The sequence below is a fragment of the Mustela erminea genome, chromosome 18, assembly GCF_009829155.1.
Source record: "Mustela erminea isolate mMusErm1 chromosome 18, mMusErm1.Pri, whole genome shotgun sequence".
NCBI classification, from domain to species: Eukaryota; Metazoa; Chordata; class Mammalia; order Carnivora; family Mustelidae; genus Mustela; species Mustela erminea.
This window is the reverse complement of record NC_045631.1, coordinates 20,954,295-20,973,941: the sequence shown is the minus strand read 5'-3', so window position 1 is coordinate 20,973,941 and position 19,647 is coordinate 20,954,295. Positions and strand designations below refer to the sequence as shown.

The 19,647-nt window shown below is 37.5% G+C and overlaps 2 protein-coding genes across 9 annotated transcripts in view; one reads left to right on the top strand and one right to left on the bottom strand.

Annotated features, from left to right (window-relative positions):
• Positions 1-19,647, bottom strand: part of NF1 (neurofibromin 1) — a 253,525-nt gene that overhangs the window by 69,677 nt on the left and 164,201 nt on the right. The gene's annotated exons all lie outside the window — the stretch shown is intronic.
• OMG (oligodendrocyte myelin glycoprotein) lies at positions 609-3,341 on the top strand. The gene is made up of 2 exons (XM_032321567.1): positions 609-807; positions 1,641-3,341. The coding sequence occupies exons 1-2, from the start codon at positions 805-807 to the stop codon at positions 2,967-2,969; spliced, it is 1,332 nt and encodes a 443-aa protein (XP_032177458.1). The 5' UTR covers positions 609-804; the 3' UTR covers positions 2,970-3,341.

The window sequence follows — 19,647 nt, the reverse complement described above, 5'->3', positions numbered from 1 at the left end:
TAATTAAAAGCATATGATGCTCATTTAAAAATGCAGTCTTGCTTGTATAGTCTGGGTTAAATGATCCTTTGTATCAAAAGATAAAGACAAAATAACCATATGGAAGTACTTGAGTATTTCCGAAAAAGGAAGATAAAGATTTAAGTGGTTGATAAACTCAAAGAGCTGATTATACGTAATAATCACCATGTTGGGGGAGCATATGAAAATGAAACAGATTGTATTATGTTATTCTGAAAAGTGACATGACAATTGAACCATTTTAGAACAACATGAAAAGGCAGGAGTTAAAAATAGTTAAATGAACATCTTAGAAAAACCATCCACAGGGAAGGTGAAATTCATTTTCAACATTTTTTAATGTGTAAAAAGAATAGAGTAGAGGCTTTAAGAAGAACCACAAATTCTTCATGAGGCAATGTTCGAATGCAGAACATCAGCTCAGACAGATACACAAAAATGAGAAAGGGCCAGGTCTAAGGTACACGAGGCACTATATCCTATAGCAAATCAGAGATCCATAGGAATGCTCAATGCCGTAATTTTTTTTTTTTTAATGGGGGGGTCCATTTTGTTGCGTGTGCACCTCTTGCAATAGATTCGAGTCAGCGCCAATGACAGCTCTGCAGTCCTCCTCTGTGGTACTGATCAGGTGGTTGCAGAGCTTCAGCTCCCAGCAACACAATGCAGCTGAGCAGGCAAGCACAGCCCACAGCCAGAAGCGGTTCCCACTCTCCAGAACAAGGCGACCTTTAAGCTTAAGTTTCCCGGAGAAAATGAGATGCTGCTGCTGAAGACGACACTATGGTAAGCTGTTATTTAGATCAGTAAAAGACTGACTTTGGGAATTTTTTCCCCCTTTTTTTAAAGAAAAAGTCAATGTGAGGACTGAATATATATTCAGAAGCAAGTGCATGCACCAGAAATTTGCTGCAGTGTCAGTAGAGGGGTTTCTTTTTAATATTCATTCACTTTGTGAATGTCCACACTGCTTTCTTTTAGCATCGGCACTGAAATAAACAGAAAAAATCACTATAAAATGCGAGGTTTAAGGGTATGGTCTTGGTCTGAATTTTTCAGGTGCCTTAAAATGTTTTACGAGGATATATTTATCCTAAAAAGACAAAGATGAATTTTAAAGTATCGTTTTAATATCTAAATAAAATCTTACTCTACACACACATTGACTATTACATTACTGCAGAGATTTAAAAAAAGAAAAAAAAAAACAAAACAGACTCGACAGCCATTTTTTCCTATCTGAGTAAGAAAGGATATTATCAAAAATAGTAATAGCATAAGATTCTGATTCTGTATTTGCAGAGAATGCCATTTTGTAATGTATAGGCTCTAGGAAGATAAATTAAGAAAGACTATGGTAAAAGAAGGGAGAAGAGAAGGGTGAAAATGCAGAAGCAAGTAGGGGGAGAGAGTCCCTCTCTACCACATAGCCCCAATTGAAGGATTAAGCATTTGGACTATAAATGAAGGGGAGCTTTGTTAGTTTAATCACTGGAACAATTATAAAAGGACTCAACAACAAGGAGGTTTATTGAAAATTTTGCCTAATGCTAACTGACCCATGCAGATGCCTAATTGTGTTTGCATATTAAAAGAAGGGTGTATCTGTTTGTTTCCAGGCTTTGATGGAATATCAGATACTGAAAATGTCTCCCAGCTTGTTCATCCTTCTGTTTCTCACACCTGGTATTTTATGCAGTTGTCCTCTCCAATGTATATGCACAGAGAGGCACAGGCATGTGGACTGTTCAGGCAGAAACTTGACTACATTACCATCTGGACTGCAAGAGAATATTATCCATTTAAATCTGTCTTATAACCATTTTACTGATCTTCATAACCAGTTAACCCAATATACCAATCTGAGGACCCTGGACATTTCAAACAACAGGCTCGAAAGCCTGCCTGCTCAGTTACCTCGGTCCCTCTGGAACATGTCTGCAGCTAACAACAACATTAAACTGCTTGACAAATCTGATACTGCTTATCAGTGGAACCTTAAATTTCTGGATGTTTCTAAGAATATGCTGGAAAAGGTTGTCCTCATTAAAAATACACTAAGAAGTCTTGAGGTTCTCAACCTCAGTAGTAACAAACTTTGGACAGTTCCAACCAATATGCCCTCCAAACTACATATCGTGGACCTGTCTAACAATTCCTTGACACAAATCCTTCCAGGAACATTAATAAACCTGACCAATCTCACACATCTTTACCTGCACAATAATAAGTTCACATTCATTCCAGATCAAGCTTTTGACCAACTCTTTCAGTTGCAAGAGATAACCCTTTACAATAACAGGTGGTTGTGTGACCATAAACAAAACATTACTTACTTACTGAAGTGGATGATGGAAACAAAAGCCCATGTGATAGGGACTCCCTGTTCTAGCCAAATATCATCTCTGAAGGAACATAACATATATCCCACACCTCCTGGATTTACCTCAAGCTTGTTCACTGTAAGTGGGATGCAGACAGTGGACACCATTAACTCTCTGAGTATGGTTACTCAACCCAAAGTGACCAAAACACCCAAACAATATCGAACAAAGGAAACAACGTTTGGTGCCACTCTAAGCAAAGACACCACCTTTGCTAGCACTGACAAGGCTTTTGTGCCCTATCCAGAAGAGACATCCATAGAAACCATCAGTTCACATGAAGCAGCAGCTGCAACTCTAACTATTCATCTCCAAGATGGAATGGTTACAAACACAAGCCTCCCTAGCTCAACAAAATCATCCCCAACACCCATGACCCTAAGCATTACTAGTGGCATGCCAAATAATTTCTCTGAAATGCCTCAACAAAGCACAACCCTTAACTTACGGAGGGAAGAGACAACCACAAATGTAAAGACTCGCTTACCTTCTGTGGCAAGTGCTTGGAAAGTAAATGCTTCATTTCTCTTAATGCTCAATGCTGTGGTCATGCTGGCTGTTTGAGGGTCTGCATTTTTTTTTTTTGAAACTAACGAAAGAACTCTTCCCTGATGTACAGTTGGGAAAATATGCCCCTATCTAACCAGTGTTTCAAGCTATATAAGTATTCAAGAAAGCCAGTCTTACATTTCTGACTCTGATGTAATGAAGTAACTTGTCTTAAATAAAAGAAGTGCACAATGTCTTGGTACTCGCTGCTATTTTACTGTCTTAATTAAGTAAAACTAATGAGTTTCCTTCTTTTTAATGAAATGTTTTCTTTTTAAGGCTTCAATTTATTGCACAAGATATAAAGCATCTAAACTTTAATATGTATTTTATGTATGTTTACACTGTCAAACATCTGGGGAAAAAAAATAAAAGGTCTATGCTCATAACTGTGTCATTTGGCTTTCTAGTCATACCAACTTAATCTACTGAGTAGAGTCAAAATGACCTAACCATTTCTGTTCCGGGGTACCCTCATAAAGTCTTTATGGTAAATGACATGTTGGAGGTATCCAAGGATTTTGTCACTGAAGTATAACCGTGGTTGTCCCCCCATGAATGGTTATGCCACATCATTATGTTACACACAAACCATAATTGTTTCAAATCTAAATGATGTCCTGCTTCTGAGGAACTCTTGGCTACTTTACAGATTATATAATGGACAAAAGCTCTTCAAAAAGCTAGAAGACACTAGGCTTTGCATTTTAATAAGGAAAGTTTAACAGCTTTGTTTTTTGCATTTAAGAGAAGTATTGGAAACACAATAAAAAGTCTGCCTTTAAAGGCATGTAAAGGAACAGTTTTAGAGTATATTTAACAGACCATTTATTAATGGAGAATTTAAATATTTACACAATTAAATGTCTTCTATATATAGGAGACGAAAATCTATCCTCTGCACATCAAAATCGGACTTAACTAAATTAAAAATAAGATTCGTTTCAGAATAAAATCCTGGGAGTGTAAGAAACAGTGGCAGTAGTAAGGAAGAGACAGGAAAAGGAAAGGAAAATGGAAAAAAAGGATGGGATTCATCTCTAAAACCAGGCAATGAGCCCAATAAAACACACAAAAGGACTAAGGCTGGGCATAGGACAGATCTTAACACTCAACATCAAACTGCACTGGGACTCAACTAGAAGAAAATGGAGAATTTCCCACAAGTATAAAAGTAAGCCACCTTATGAATTAGAGACAAATATAATAACCAAGAGTCAGGAAAAGAAGCTCTGAAACAAGGCTAGATTAAAATGCAAGAAAGCATAACTGAAGCAGGTGGGCCACAAATGAGGTATTTAATTTGTGAGACACAAGGAAGAATCTATTTCAAGCCATTCCTAGGGTTGGGAGAGAGTCCAGAAAGAAACTTTTATGCTCCTTCCTAAGACATTTTAAAATAAGATAAGACTTCTTTCTAGGTCTGGGAACATTTCTATTCAGAGAGAGAGAAAAGAAATAACCCTCCTGTGTGTGTGTGTGTGTGTGTGTGTGTGTGTGTGTTTAAAGGACCAGGCTTATGGAAAAATTACTGTTAAATTTCAATAAAGCAATTCCTTTCCTGTACCGTGGCTCTTGAACATTTCTCTGCCCCAGAAAACCTAACTTACTATGTCAGGGAATTTCACCATGAAGAAAGGGGGTTATTTGAAAAAGTCCCCTAAATGATTTTAAAATTCACTAGCTTTCCAAATGGGTAAGCTGTTCCCATTCCCTCCCAATCACTGATTTAGTATCTTCACCAGCGATGATAAAGACTAATTGCCCAGATATTTCCTACTCTACCTCAAACGTGTGTCTTGTTTCAAAAAACACATATCCTGAGCTTCACAACAAGTAGGTGTCTTTCACTGAAGGTGCCAATATATGTCATATATATATATATATATATATATATATATATATACACACACTATGTGGAAAAGTGACAAGAAGAAGAAATTATGGGTAATGGCATAAGTAGCACCTATGGATTATGTCAATCTTACTGATTTGTCTGAAAAATGCAGAGGAAAAAACTCAGTAAATTTACAAGTATAAAGCATGTCAACTACACAGACTCTAAGTCCTTAGAAAGAAGTTATTACCTAGCCTTAAAGTAATCACATAAACTTCCTTCTAAGGAAATTGTGTTCTTGTCATTATTAATGGAGGAGGGCTCATTATTTGCCCCTAAGACAAGAACTACTGTATTACTGGGCTTCATGAACATTTCAAAATGCATTAGTCCTCTCAAGCTCGTAAGATATGTATCCATCTATCCATTTATCCACCCCTAAGGCTCGGTTCTATTTTACAGTAACTTTTGTTTCTCACCAGTCAAGAGGATTCAAATAAGAGCACAAATGACAAAGCAAATGCAGTAAGGGATAAAGTATCAGTGAAGAGTGTGTGCTCTGATGTCTAAGTTTAGGCCTAAATCCTGCCTGTCGTCTCTTAGCTGTACCATTCTGGACAAGATACCACTTTTCTCGGTCAGTTTCCTCATGCCTCAAATACCCCACAAAACTTACTCACAGTGTTTCTCTTGAGGATCACATGGTGTAATTCACAGGATGCCTTAACGCAGTGTCATGGGCCCCGACACTCTACCTGCAGTAATGTTGCTGCTATTGTTCAGATTATTATCACATGTGTACATCCAAACCTACTGCTTTGAGAAATTCATGCACAGAGAAACACCCAAGCTCTCCACCCTAGCAGCAGTAAAATGAAAGGATATGTGTGCTTCAGTCTCTGCTCTCCGCCCTCCAGAATTCAGGTTCAGATATTAGTGGAATAAGGAGCCAGAAGAAAGTCAGAGAAACTTTATTATCACAGCAGAATGAGAAGACATCTTTGGCTCAACTGAAAGATCACAGTATGTGCTATTCAATTCTTCCATAACAATGCTCTGGAGTAGCAGCAAGTTCTTTCAGTGGACACCAAAAATGTCACATGAAAGTCAACCCCAAGTCTTTTGTAAGATTATTCCTTGTGAAATACATTTTAAGAACTAGATAAACAATGATACCATGCATTGCAAACCACCAGCCAATATCATGGTTGAAAGTGAAAAGTTAGATTTCTATTAAAATTAGAATCAAAACAATAATGCTGATTATCACCAATCTTTTCAACAGTATTTGGGAAATTCCAGAATAGGAACAACAGATATAATTATACGGAAATAAACAAAATTATTATTAAGAGACTGAAATAACTGCCTATCCCAAGGATTCCTCGGGAATGCCTTCAAAAGAATAACCTTAAATAACTAATGAAAAAAATATGGAACCATGAGTGACTTTCTCATATACAGGCAACAAATAATTAGAAAATTCCAGGAAGAAGATACTGCCCATGGCAGCAACAAAAAATCCAATCTACAATGCCAAGAAATAACATTCATATGAAATGTGCTGGACCCAGATGGGGAAAAGCTAAAAAACATTAATGAGAGGTATTAACCAAGACTTGATGGAGATGATAAAGATTTCTCCATTCATCTATTCTTTCAATCAACAGACATTTATTCAGCACCTGGAATGTACCAGACATAAAGGCTAAGTACAGAAGACACACCTTGAGTGATACTGCAAAGATGAGATTATTTCCAGTATAATTCATTGAGTAAACCAACTCTGACAAATATCTCAATGAAATTCTTTTTGGAACAAGAAATGAAACACTTAAGTTCATCTGGGAATGAATGAATGAATGAATAGAAAAAAGAAGTAGTAGAGTTACCTTACACTTTCTCTAGAGGAAAACACATCTCAGCTCTAATAATTAAGAAAGAACGGTAAGGTCCTAAAAATAGAAAGGAAGACATCCATAGCATAGAAATGAAAGTGCAACCAGAGCATACTGCACAGGAGAATTCCATTTCCTCACAGGGTAGTTGTGAGGAGTGAGGACAAAATAAGATAATTCACGCAACATGCTCAGAACAGTGCATACCACGTAATAAATTCCTAAACATTATTAACATGGAGGGGGGAAAATATCACAAATTCCATGGCAAGGGTAAGACTCAATAAAGAATGGTGGGGAAACTGAACACAGCCCAATTTAACATTCACTTCATGTGATAACCTATACAGTGAACTAAAAAAGACATTAAAAAAAGGAAGTCTTAAAATCATCACAGGATTTACACATATTTATAAATCTCTGGGTGACTTTTTAAAATTAGAAATAGAAAAAAAAACCCACAAAGAAATCATCAATAGGGGGCGCCTGGGTGGCTCAGTGGGTTAAGCCGCTGCCTTCGGCTCAGGTCATTATCTCAGGGTCCTGGGATCGAGTCCCACATCGGGCTCTCTGCTCAGCAGGGAGCCTGCTTCCTTCTCTCTCTCTCTGCCTGCCTCTCAGTGTACTTGTAATTTCTCTCTGTCAAATAAATAAATAAAATCTTTAAAAAAAAAAAATAAAAAATAAAATAAAAAATAAATAAAAAAAAAGAAATCATCAATAGTTTTGTCTACACAAAACTCCCAAATTTCTTTATGCTGAAACAATGAGCCTAATAAAAACAAAGAGAATACCATAAAGGAGATTGCTAACCAAAAGCTCACAAAACTGATAAAAAAAAAATATTTAAATTCCCAATGGATAAATGGGCAAAGGACATAAACAGAACATTTAAAAGACAGGAAGCATGGTGATGGATAAGTATCTGGGAATATGGCCCACCACATAATAACTGAGAAATAAAAATAAAGTATGATACCATTCTCATTAGTAATTTGCAAGCAATTTTTAATAAATGAAAATTAAGGCTAGGGAAGACATCACAAAATAGCTACATTCACATACTGGTACAAATCCTTTGGACAGCAATTGGCATCTGCGATGAGAAAACAGCTATTTTAGGTTGCTGCCTAGGCATTCTGCAGTATGACAACCCTGCACAAACCCTGAGTCTGGACATTTAGATAAGGACCTGAGCTTTCTACCACAAGCTCCTGCTTTGCTTTTCCTGGGGCACATTTTTAAATAACTGCTTAGAGATGAGCCCATTAAAATTTTAGTGACCATCACCCCAGCCACCTTATAAGTAATAGGTGCTTGCTACCCCGTGCTCCATGCTCTATTTTCTGCTCGCTGGTAACCCGGGATGGAAGACTGCCCTTCTTCCCCATATTTCTGGGATCCATAAGTAATAAATCTTTTGACTTTACTTCCTTTGAGTGACTGTATTGAAACAATCAAATCAAAACAATCCCAGGGTTTTCACTTCCCCAGAGCAGAAGCCCAGATGCTGAGGGACCTCCCTGCCAACCCTGTGTAGTTGGTTTGTGCCTCCTCATTCAACAGCTTGTAATCTGCATACCCTCTCTCTCTCTCTCTCTCTTTTTTTTTTTTAAATAATCCATTCTCCTCCCTTTTCAGCTGCAATATAGTTGACATACAATGTGATATTAGTTTTAGGTGTACAACATAGTGATTCGACAATTCTAAGTGTAGTCACCATATAATGTTATTACAATATTATTAACTGTATTTCCTCTGCTGTACTTTTTATCTCCATGACTTACTTATTTTATATGTGGAAGTTTATGCCTCTTACTCCCCTTCACCTATTTCACGTATCTCCACACTCACCTACCCTCTGGTAACCACCAGTTTGTTCTCTGTATTTGAGTCTGTTAGTCTGTTGATTGTTGTTTTCTAGATTCCACATCATTAAGTCATATGCTATCTGTGTTTCTCTGTCTGATTTATTTCACTTAGCATAATACTCTCTAGGTCTATCCAGGTTGTAAGAAACAGTGAGACTTCATTCTTTTTTATGGCTGAGTAATCTTTCACCATATACATACATATATACCACATTGTCTTTATCTATTCATCTATCAATGGACACTTGGGTTGCTTACACTTTGACTTTGTAAATAATGCTGCAATGAACACAGGGGTGCATATAGCTTTTCAAATTAGTGTTTTTGTTTTCTTTGGGCAAATACTCATTATGGTACTATCTGCATATTCTTAATTTAATACACCCACTATGGGCAGTGATCAAAAACCTAAAATACTTTAACCTATAACCTAGTAAATTCTAGGTAAACTCTTTCTGACAACAAAAAAAGAAACAATACTAAATATCTACCATTAGGACATGAGGTAAGTAAATCATGATCCACTGACCAGAATATTATGTGTCTAATAAAAATATTTATTAGAGTTTTTTTCAAGTTTGAAAGGTGGAGAATGCAAAAACAAGGAAGAAAAGCAAAAGTAACCAGATATAAACATAAATATAGAACTATGTATTAAAAACAACAAAAAAGAGAAATATACCAAAATACTGATACTGTATACCAAGTATGTTTTATTGCCTACTTTGTCCTTGAGAAATGCCAAGAGATACAAGAAAAGAACTATTTGAAAACCTGTCCACAAGATCTAGGTTGAACAGGAAAACAAGAAAATGAGACGATGAAAAATGAATTGTGACTAGGTAGGGGTAGCCAACAAACTAGAGGGTATCTGAAGTAAAGATCAGAGATGGAAAAGTATAATCAGAATTCTTGGAAGCACCTATACAGGCATACCTCCTTTTTTTTTTTTTTTTTAAATAAAGATTTTATTTAGGTACTTGAGAGAGAGTCAGAGGGAGAAGCAGATTCACTGCCGAGCAGGGAGCCCGATGTGGGACTTGATCCTCGGACTCCAAGATCATGACCTGAGCCAAAGGCAGTCACTTAATCAACTGCCTTTGACACCCCCAGGAATCCCCAGGAATACTTCCTTTTATTGGGCTTCATTTACGGCGCTTTGTAGATAGTGTGTTTTCTACAAATTGAAGGTTTGTTGCCACCCTACACTGAGCAAGTCTATTTGTGCCATTTTTTTCTATAGTGTTTGCTCGCTTTTGTCTCTCTCACATTTTGGTTAATTCTCCCAATATTTCTAACTTTTTCATTATCATTATATTAGTTATATGGTGATCCGTGATCAGTGGTGTTTGATGTTACTACTACAACTGTTTTGGGGTGCCAAGAACTGCCCCCATACAAGATGGTGAGTAAGTAAATGTGTATGCTCTGACTGCTCCACCAACCAGCAGCCCTCCCCAACCCCCACTTCACATCTCTCTTCCTCCCCTCCAGCCTCCCTACTCCCTGAGACACAACAGTCTTGAAATCAGGGCCGTGAATGACCCTGTAAGGGCTACTAAGGGTTCAAGTGAAAGGAAGAGTTGCACGTCTCTCACTTTAAATCAAAAGCTAAGGGAACCTGGGTAGTTCAGTCTGTTAAGTGACTTCAGTTCAGGTCAGATCTCTGTCCTGAGACTGAACCTCGCATTGCACTCTGTGCTTAGTGGGGAATCTGCTTGAGATACTTTCTTTCTGACCCTCCCCCAGTTCACGTATGCACGTGCATGTGCTCTCTCACTCATTCTCTCTCCAAAATAAATAAATAAATCAATCTTAAAAAAAAAAAAAAATCAAAAGATAGCAATGACCACCCTTAGGCCATGTCGAAAGTCAAGGTTAGGCCAAAAGCTAAGCCCTTTGTCCCAAATGGCTAGCCAAATTGTGAATGCAAAGGAAAAGTTCTTGAAGCTACTTCAGTGAACACACAAATGATGAGAGAGCAAAACAGCATGATTGCTGACATGGAGAAAGTTTTCAGGGTCCGAATAGAAGATGAAGCCAGCCGCAACATTCCTGAAGCCAAAGCCTAATCTAGAGCAAGGCCCCAACTCTCTTCGGTTCTGTGAAGGTTTGAGAGAGGGATGAAGCTGCAGAAGAAAAGTCTGAAACTGGCGGAGGTTAGTTCATGAGGTTTAAGAAAAGAAGCATTTTCCATAACAGAGAAGCAACAAGAGGAAGCAGCAGGTGCTGAGGCAGAAGCTGCAGCAAGATCTCCAGGAGATCCAGCTCAGATCCTTCATGACGGCAGCCACGCCAAACCGCAGGTTTTCAGCGTAGACAAAAACAGCCATCTATCAGAAGACAACATCATCTAGGACTTTCATAGCTAGAAAGAAACTGATTCATAGCTTCAAAGCTTCAAAGGACAGGCTGAACCTCTTGTTAGGGACTAATGCAGCGGGTGACCTGAAGTTGAAGCCAATGCTCATTTATAAAACTGAAAATCCTAGGGCACGTAAGAATTATGCTAAACCTACTCTGCCTGTGCTCTACGAATGGAACAACAAAGCCTGAATATCAGCACATCTGTTTACAACATGGTTTCACTGAATATTTTAGGCCACTGTTGAGAACTGTTACTCAGAAAGAAGATTCCTTTCAAAATACGAATGCTTCCTGACAACGCACCTGGTCACCCAAGAGCGGTCATGGAGATGGACAACGAGAGTAAAGCTGTTTTCATATCTGCTAACATCCATTCTGCAGCCTATAGATCAAAAAGTGATTGTGACCCTCAAGTCTTACTAAATAAATACATTTTATAAGACTACAGCTGCCATAGATACTGATTCCTCTGATGGAACCAGACGAAGTAAATTAAAAAATTTCTGAAAAGGATGGGGCGCCTGGGTGGCTCAGTGGGTTAAGCCGCTGCCTTTGGCTCAGGTCATGATCTCAGGGTCCTGGGATCGAGTCCCGCATCGGGCTCTCTGCTCAGCAGGGAGCCTGCTTCCTCCTCCCTCTCTCTCTCTCTCTGCCTGCCTCTCTGCCTACTTGTGATCTCTCTGTGTCAAATGAATAAATAAAATCTTAAAAAAAAAAAAATACTTTAAAAAAATTTCTGAAAAGGAGATACCATTCTAGAAGCCATCAGGTTAAAATATCAAGATGAACAGGAGTTTTGGGAGAAGTTGATTTATTTTAAGATTTTATTATTTATCTGACAGAGAGAGAGACAGACAGAGAGCACAAGCAGGGGGAGGAGCAGAGGCAGAGGGAAAAGCAGACACCCCGCTGAACAGGGAGCCCGATGTGGGACTTGATCCCAGAACCCTGGGATCATGACCTGAGATGAAGGCAGCTGCTTAACTGACTAAGCCACCCAGGCACCCCTGTAAGAAGTTGATTTCAACCTCCTAGATAACTATAGGGGTTTTAAGACGTCAGTGGAAGAAGTAACTGCAGCTGTGGTAAAGTAACAAGAAAACAGGATTAGATTAGAAGTGAAGTCTGAAGACGTGACTGAATTGCTGAAACCTCATGTAAAACCTGAAGAGATAAGGAGCTGCTTCTGATGGATGAACAAAGAAAGTGGTTTCTTGAGTTGGAATCTGTTCCTGGTAAAATGTCATGGCAATTGTTGAAATAACAACAAAAGACTTAGAATATGACATACATTTACTTGAAAAAGCAACAGCAGGGTTTCAGAGGACTGACTTCAATGTTGAAAGAAGTTCTACCATGAGTAAAATGTTATTGAAAAGCATCACGTGCTACAGAGAAATCATTCCTGAAAGGGAGTCAATCAGTGCATGGAACTTCATTGTTGCCTTGTCTTAATTGCCAAGGCCACCTCCGCTTCAGCAACCAGCACCTTGACTGGTCAGCAGCCATTACACCAAGGCAAGAACTTTTACAAGCAAGAAGATTACAACTTGCTGAAAGCTCAAATGATGATTAGCATTTTCAGCATAAAGTATCATCAGTAGAGGAATGTACACTGTTATTTTAGACATGCTGTTGCACACTTAAGGGGCAAACATCACTTTTACATTCAGTGGGAAACCAAAAATTCGTTGGATTCACTTTATGGTGATGTTTGCTTCATTGCAGTGGACCCGAGCTGAACATGCAGCTTCTCCAAGGTTGGCCTACATACTTTATGAGCTACCGCTAGCTCCACATGGCCAGTTACCGTGAGGAGTGCTCCCCCAACAAATCTAACCAGATGAGCTCTTTTCTCTCCTCCAGACAAACAAAACCCCCCAGAACATTCATAATTTCCAAGCCTCAGAATACAGTCTAAACTCTCAATATGGTTTAATTATGGTCAGGCACTTGCCTTCCATTACAGTAAGTAGCATCTTCAAACCTTCCATCTCCCTCATTGTATAATTCAAGCAAAATATCTTTTTGTCTCTGGTTCATCATGCTCTTTCCTGCCACCTGGCTTTCAGAGATACTGCATGTCCTCTGCAGTGTATTACTTTCCCTCTTCTTCCCTTGGCAAACTCATTCATCCTTTTGATTTTAGTTTAGATATCACTCCCTCCTATGAATTTTTTGACCATTTGGTCTGAATTTATAAATAAAGATGAAAGATACATAACTGGTGGGCTAACAACAACTTACTTAAGACAGAGCAAGTCAAACCTCTGAAAGTCTTATTCTACAATCTAAGTTTCTTCCATCAGGTCAAGTAATAGCTTCAGAGTCCAGAAAAAGGAGAGATCGAAAAGAAGTTATGAATGAAGGAAGGGGTGCTTCGGTGGCTCAGTTGGTTTAAGCCTCCAACTCTTGGTTGTGACTCAGGTCATGATCAAGATCATGGAATCGAGCCCCATGTTGGGCTCCAAGCTCAGTGGGGAGTCTGCATGAGCTTCTCTCTCTCCCTCCCCCCTGCACCCCCCAAAGTAAATAAAATCTTAAAAAAAAAAAAGAAGAAGGAAGGAAGATTTGGCTGGTGGCTACTTAAAAGAAATTAGCTCTGGGCAAGTATGAGTTACCTATGGAACAATTCCAGAGAAACGTTAATTCTGATACCTGTGAACAACTTAGTACCAGCAGATTGCTTGAGGGAAACCAGACAGGGAAACAGAAAAAAATGCCACCTCAATTGTTAACGTATTAAGCAGATTAGTTTGCTTCACGCTTTGGAAAGTGTTGTGCAAAGTGAGGTTTTAAAGAAGCTTAACTTAAGAAAAAAAAATGCCATTTTGGCTCAAAGCCCCAACTCCAATAAACATGTTTAGGAACTGGTGGAGACATACGCTCAATATCCCTATCTGTCCTTTCTATAATTCATTGCCTGATACTATGAATCTGTTGGAAGTCATTGATAAGATCGAAGCACAAAAACTAAACACACACACAGGCACGTGCACACATAGAGTTAAAAGAATGAACTATGTAATTCTTTTCAGATGAAAACAGTGTTCTAAATGTACTTAAAGCACATGGCAGTTTAAAAGTGCATGAGAGGTTTTCTCATCTACAGTCTGTGTTATTATCTTGGGCAAGTGATTCAGTGGGTCTTCTGGTAAAAATCTAGTCAAGAACATGTATTCCATATAGGTATTTTAAAGAATAGTCTAAATCATGTTTATTAAAGCTACATTTTTTTTTAAAGGTTACTGTTGTCCCTTGTTTAAGAGATTCCTGGGCAATCACCAAGATCAGAAATGGAAATGACTAAACCCAGAATGGTACCTAATTCCCCATGTATGGTAGTTAGACCTCAAATAATGAGTTTACAAAGTTTGCTATTTATTTGTCCCATAGGAAATACGATTTAGCAGTAAAAAAAAAAAAAAAAAAAAAAAAAAATCAGATATCTGAATAATTCACATATATATCTCATGGCCAAGTATCACATAAATCTGATGAAATATTCAATACCAAGAAACATAGGTCTTCACTTTGAGACTTTGTTGCCCATAGTCACCATTCAAACAAACAGAACATTCTGGGAGGCTGAAGGAATTGAAAATGCCTGTCAAATCCTTGCTTCAACAGAAAATAAACTAAGATTGAATGCTTTTCTTGAGGAAGAAAAGAAACAATGTATCAGTAAGGGAAAACAAAGATGTCATCACCACAATAACCACCAGGAAGGCCCTCGTTTGCCAAACAAAGCCTCAGCAACCGCTCCTGCCTGTAAGACATCATGTAACTTAAGAGTAACTGGCACATGGCCACATCCATTTACCAGTCTGACTACTCAGAAAGCAGATATTCAGCTGTAGTTCCTCATACTGATGACAAATAGGCAAAGAAACATTTAACAATGCCATCCATTGATAAGTTCTAATATTTCCTCATAGTGTGGTTTTTCTACAATGATTACATGAAATCTTTCTTGCTTTAACCAAGTATATACTTGAAGTGCTAGAAGTCTCTTGCCCTGACTCTAAGTTAAAAAAACAATAAAAGCTGCAGGACAGTATAAACTTAGAGACACTGTGAAGTTTCTTTAAAGCACATGTAAATTAATCAAAGCACCAAAGAGTCACCTGAAACTAGTAAAACATCTTCAAACATTAAGAATGAGTTGACTATAAACTGACTTTAATTTTTTAAAAAATATTTTTATTTATTTATTTGACAGAGATCACAAGTAGGCAAAGAGGCTGGCAGAGAGAGAGAGAGAGAGAGAGAAGAGGAAGCAGGCTCCTTGAGGAGCAGACAGCCCACTGACCCTGGGATCATGAGCTGAGCCAAAGGTAGAGGCTTTAACCCACTGAGCCACCCAGGTGCTCCCTGATTTTAATTTTTAACATAAATGTCACACATGATGCAAGTATTACTAAGGGCCAGTTTGTAAGTCACGTAAGAAAAATCTCATTTTAAACAAAAAATAGTATTACTTAGCTTGACATTTTGTCTTAACAAAAAAATTTCAAGTATGAAGATTTTCTTGCCATATCTAAATAGACTTCAGACTTTGACAGTCCTTCCAAAAACGATTTCCTTTAAATGCTGTGCTCAAAGGCAGCAGGATTTGAAGTATATCACGTCCAACAGGGACTCTTCTGAAAGGAACAATAGTCACTTGGATGTATTTACTCTTAATTGCTGGTTTTAGAATTTTTCCATGTTGTTTTATATATTCAAAGCTCTTCAGGACATCTTGGGATTATCTCCTTTCAAGGATCACATACTTACACTAAAGGAGGTGAACCACAATTCATTAAAACAACTGGTGGGGTACCTGGATGGCATGGTCAGTTAAGTGTCAGACTCTTGATTTTGGCTCAGGAGATTTAGGATCTCAGGGTCCTAAGACTGAGCTCCGCATCAGGCTCTGTGCTTCCCAAGGAGTCTGTGGGAGATTCTTTCTCTCCATTTTCCTCTGCCCCTCCCACCCCTTTGTGCCACTCTTGCTCACTCTAATAAATAAAATCTTAAAAAAAAAAAAACACTGTTTTTTTTTTCATAGCAATACATAGATTGTAGCCACTAACCATATTATTTTATAGCACATGTCAAGTCACAACTACCAGATTATCCAGGATCTATCATTAAATCATCTTTGATGAGTAAACAAAAGCCTTGTTTCACTAACACCCAAGGTCACTACACTTCTATAAACCAAGTAGGCAGAAAAGAAAACCACTAGAGAAATCTTTTGGCTCAATTTAGAACTCCAATTCTAATTGCTATTTAAATCAAGTCTTCTTCCTTCAAATTATAGTCATGTGTGTCTATAATTTAAACTGGTAATTAGTCCTAATACTATCACTGAATGATTAAATATAGATAACAATTAAAAGCTAGGTTCATTTATTAAGTATTCTATGAATTACCACCTACTCTGCTACATTCTCTGTTTCTAGATAAAGATATCTAGACCGAGGAGCTAAAAGTCCAAGAGGAGAACAGAAAATTTATATTCCATACACCCTTAGCTTCACTGAAGCATTATTTAAAATAGTCAGAGGGAACCTGGGTGGTTCAGTCGGTTAAGCATATGATTCCTGATTTCAGCTCAACTCATGATCTCAGGATCATGGGAAGGAGTCCCGTGTTGGGAATCCATGCTCAGTGGGGAGTCTGCTTAGGATTCTCTCTCTCTCTTTCCCTCCACCTCGGTCTCTCCTCCTGTGCATGTGCACACACACATACTCTCTCTCAAATGAAGACGTCTTTAAGAAAATAAAAATTAAAAATTAAATAGCCAAGACACGGAAGCAACTTAAGTGTCCACTGATGAAATGGATTAAGAAAATGTCACACACCCACCCACACACACACACACAAACAGAATGTTACTCAGCTATAAAAAAGAAGTATATCTTACCATTTATACCATAGATGGACACTGATGGCATTACACTAGGAGAAATAAATTAGAGAAAGCCAAATACTGTATGATTTCATTTACATGTGGATTTTAAAAAAACAAAAAAGTGAACTCACAGATACAGAGAAGAGATTGGTGGTTGCCAAAGGCAAGAGCTGGGGGTGGGTGGGTGAAATGGGAGAAGGTAGTCAAAAGGTACAAACTTCAAGTTATAAAATAAGTAATTCCTTAGGGATGTAATGTACAGCATGGTGACCATAATTAATAATACTGTATTAAATATTTGAAAGTTGCTAAGAGTAGATCTTAAAAATTCTCCTCACAAGAAAAAAAATTCATGACTATGTGTGTGATGGATATTAACTGGATTTATTGTGATAATCATTTTGCAATATATATACAACTAATGAATCATTTTGTTGTATACCTGAAACTAATAAAAGATTATCTGTCAATTATATTTCAATTAAAAAAGGAAAAATTATATTCTAATATCACCACTGATAAACAATAATAGAATATGCAATGGTTTAGTAAGGAGGTATTTTGCCAAAATTTGCCTTAAAAAGACAGAGGAGAACAAATGTTGGATGAGGCAGTGGAGAAATTTAAATTTTTGTACACTGCTGGTGGAAATGTAAAATGATAAACTTGCTTTGTAAAACAGTTTGGCAAACCCTCAAAAGGTTAAACATCAAGTTATAATTCTACTCCAAAGATTCATACCTAAGAAAGTAAAATACATATATCCAGACAAAAATTATATATGAATATCTATAGCAGCATTATTGATAATAGCAAAAAATGGAATATCCATGACCAGATGAATGGGTTAACAAGATGGGGTATGTGCTTGCAATGGAATATTATTCATCTATAAAAAGGAATAAAGTAATGATAACATGCTACAACTTCCATGAACCCTGAAAAAACTTTGTAAACTAAAAGAAGCAAGTCACAAAAGAGCACATACTGTATGAGTCCCTGAAGAGGCAAATCCATAGAGGTATGGATGCCAGGAACTAGGAAGTGTGAATGGGATCAGAAAAAAGAATAACTAATGGGTATGGGTTTTTTTGGGGGGTGGGGGAAAGTGATTAAATGTCTAACGTAGACATAACTGCACAACTCAGTAAATATAGTAAATATACTAAAAACTACTGAACTGCATACTTAAAAAAAGTAAATTTTAAAATACATGAATTTGATCTCACTAAAGCTGTTATTATTATTTTTTAAACTTGCCTAGAGGAATAATGGGTCAGGTTACTGAGATGGGTCTTGAATCAATAGTAGGAGTTTGCCCTACATTAAAGGAAGGGCATCAGGGTGGCTCATTCATTGAGCATCTGCCTTCAGCTCAGGTCATGATCCCAGGGTCCTGGGATTGAGCCCCACACTGAGCACCCTGCTCAGCAGGAAGCCTGCTGTGTTCCCTCTCTCACTGTCTCTCCCTCCCATGTCAAATAAATAAATAAATAAATAAAATCTTTAAAACAAAACAAAACAAAAAAACGAAGGGCATCCAAGGCCAACAGTAAGATGGTCAGTGCTGCTGAAACTCAAGGCTAGGCCTTATAATACAAGGTCTCAACCATCCTTCTATAGATGTTACTACACACTGTGATGGCTAGTCTTCTGTTATTAAACTTAAATGACCAACTGAAACAAATGGTTTTAGGACTTTTTGATCACTGTAAAAGTAATGTACAGAATGCTCATTTGGCATTACCAAAGGTGGTATATAAATGTCTTACATATGAAAATTTAGCTAACAGGAGCACATAAAAGGTTTTATCTGGAAGTAACATGGTCATATTTTAGAGAGATCATTCTGGTGGTAATGTGGAAAATGGAGGGGATGGGGTAATATCCTGGTGACAAGGAATCCAATTAGGAAGTTGTTGTAATAGCCTAGACCAGAGATGAGCAAATCGTGGTCCACCAGCAATATACTGTCTACAGGCCCTTGTGGCCTGTTTTTGCAGGGCCTGCAAACTAAGAATGGCTCTAACATTTTGTGTGTGGGGTGTGTGTGTGTATGTATACACACATATATGTATATATACATATATATATATATATATAAAAACATACAATGTATGTGTATGTATATGTGTGTGTGTATACACACACACACATATAAACATATAATGTATTATTTGTCCCTGGGGTACAGGGGTACAGGTCTGTGACTCATCAGGCTTACACATTTCATAGCACTCACCATAGGCTCTAACATTTTTAAAAAGCTGTTCAAAACAAAGTAATTCCCCTCCCCCAAGAAAAAGAAAAAACGAACTAAAAAATCTTTCTGGTTTGGGCTTTACACCAAAATATTTACTGTGTGGTCCTTTACCAAAAATGTTTGCTAACCTCAGCTTTGACAATTGATTAAACTGTAAACAGAGTTTAAAATATGAGGATAAAGCATAAAAAAATTTCTGAAGCAAAATCAGTAAGACTTAATGACTGGTCAGTTATATGTGGTTAGGAGCAGGTAGAAGTGAAGACAGATGTTAAGGCTTCCATTCCGAGCTCAAAGAAGATGGAGATACCATTACCCAAAGGAAGGAAAGAGAAAGAAAGAATCTCTCTCCTAAAAACTAAATTACTTTTTCCCATTGGAAATAAAAAAAAAAAAAAAAATAAGAAAAAAATAAGAATAAATGATAATAAGCCAAAATTAGATAACAGACTTACAGTATTATAAAATTAGGAAACAACTTGTTCCAAGACAGACATTTGCCTGTGGAACATGTATTTTGCAACTAAGGGGAAATGTGTTATCTTTTCCTGTTAG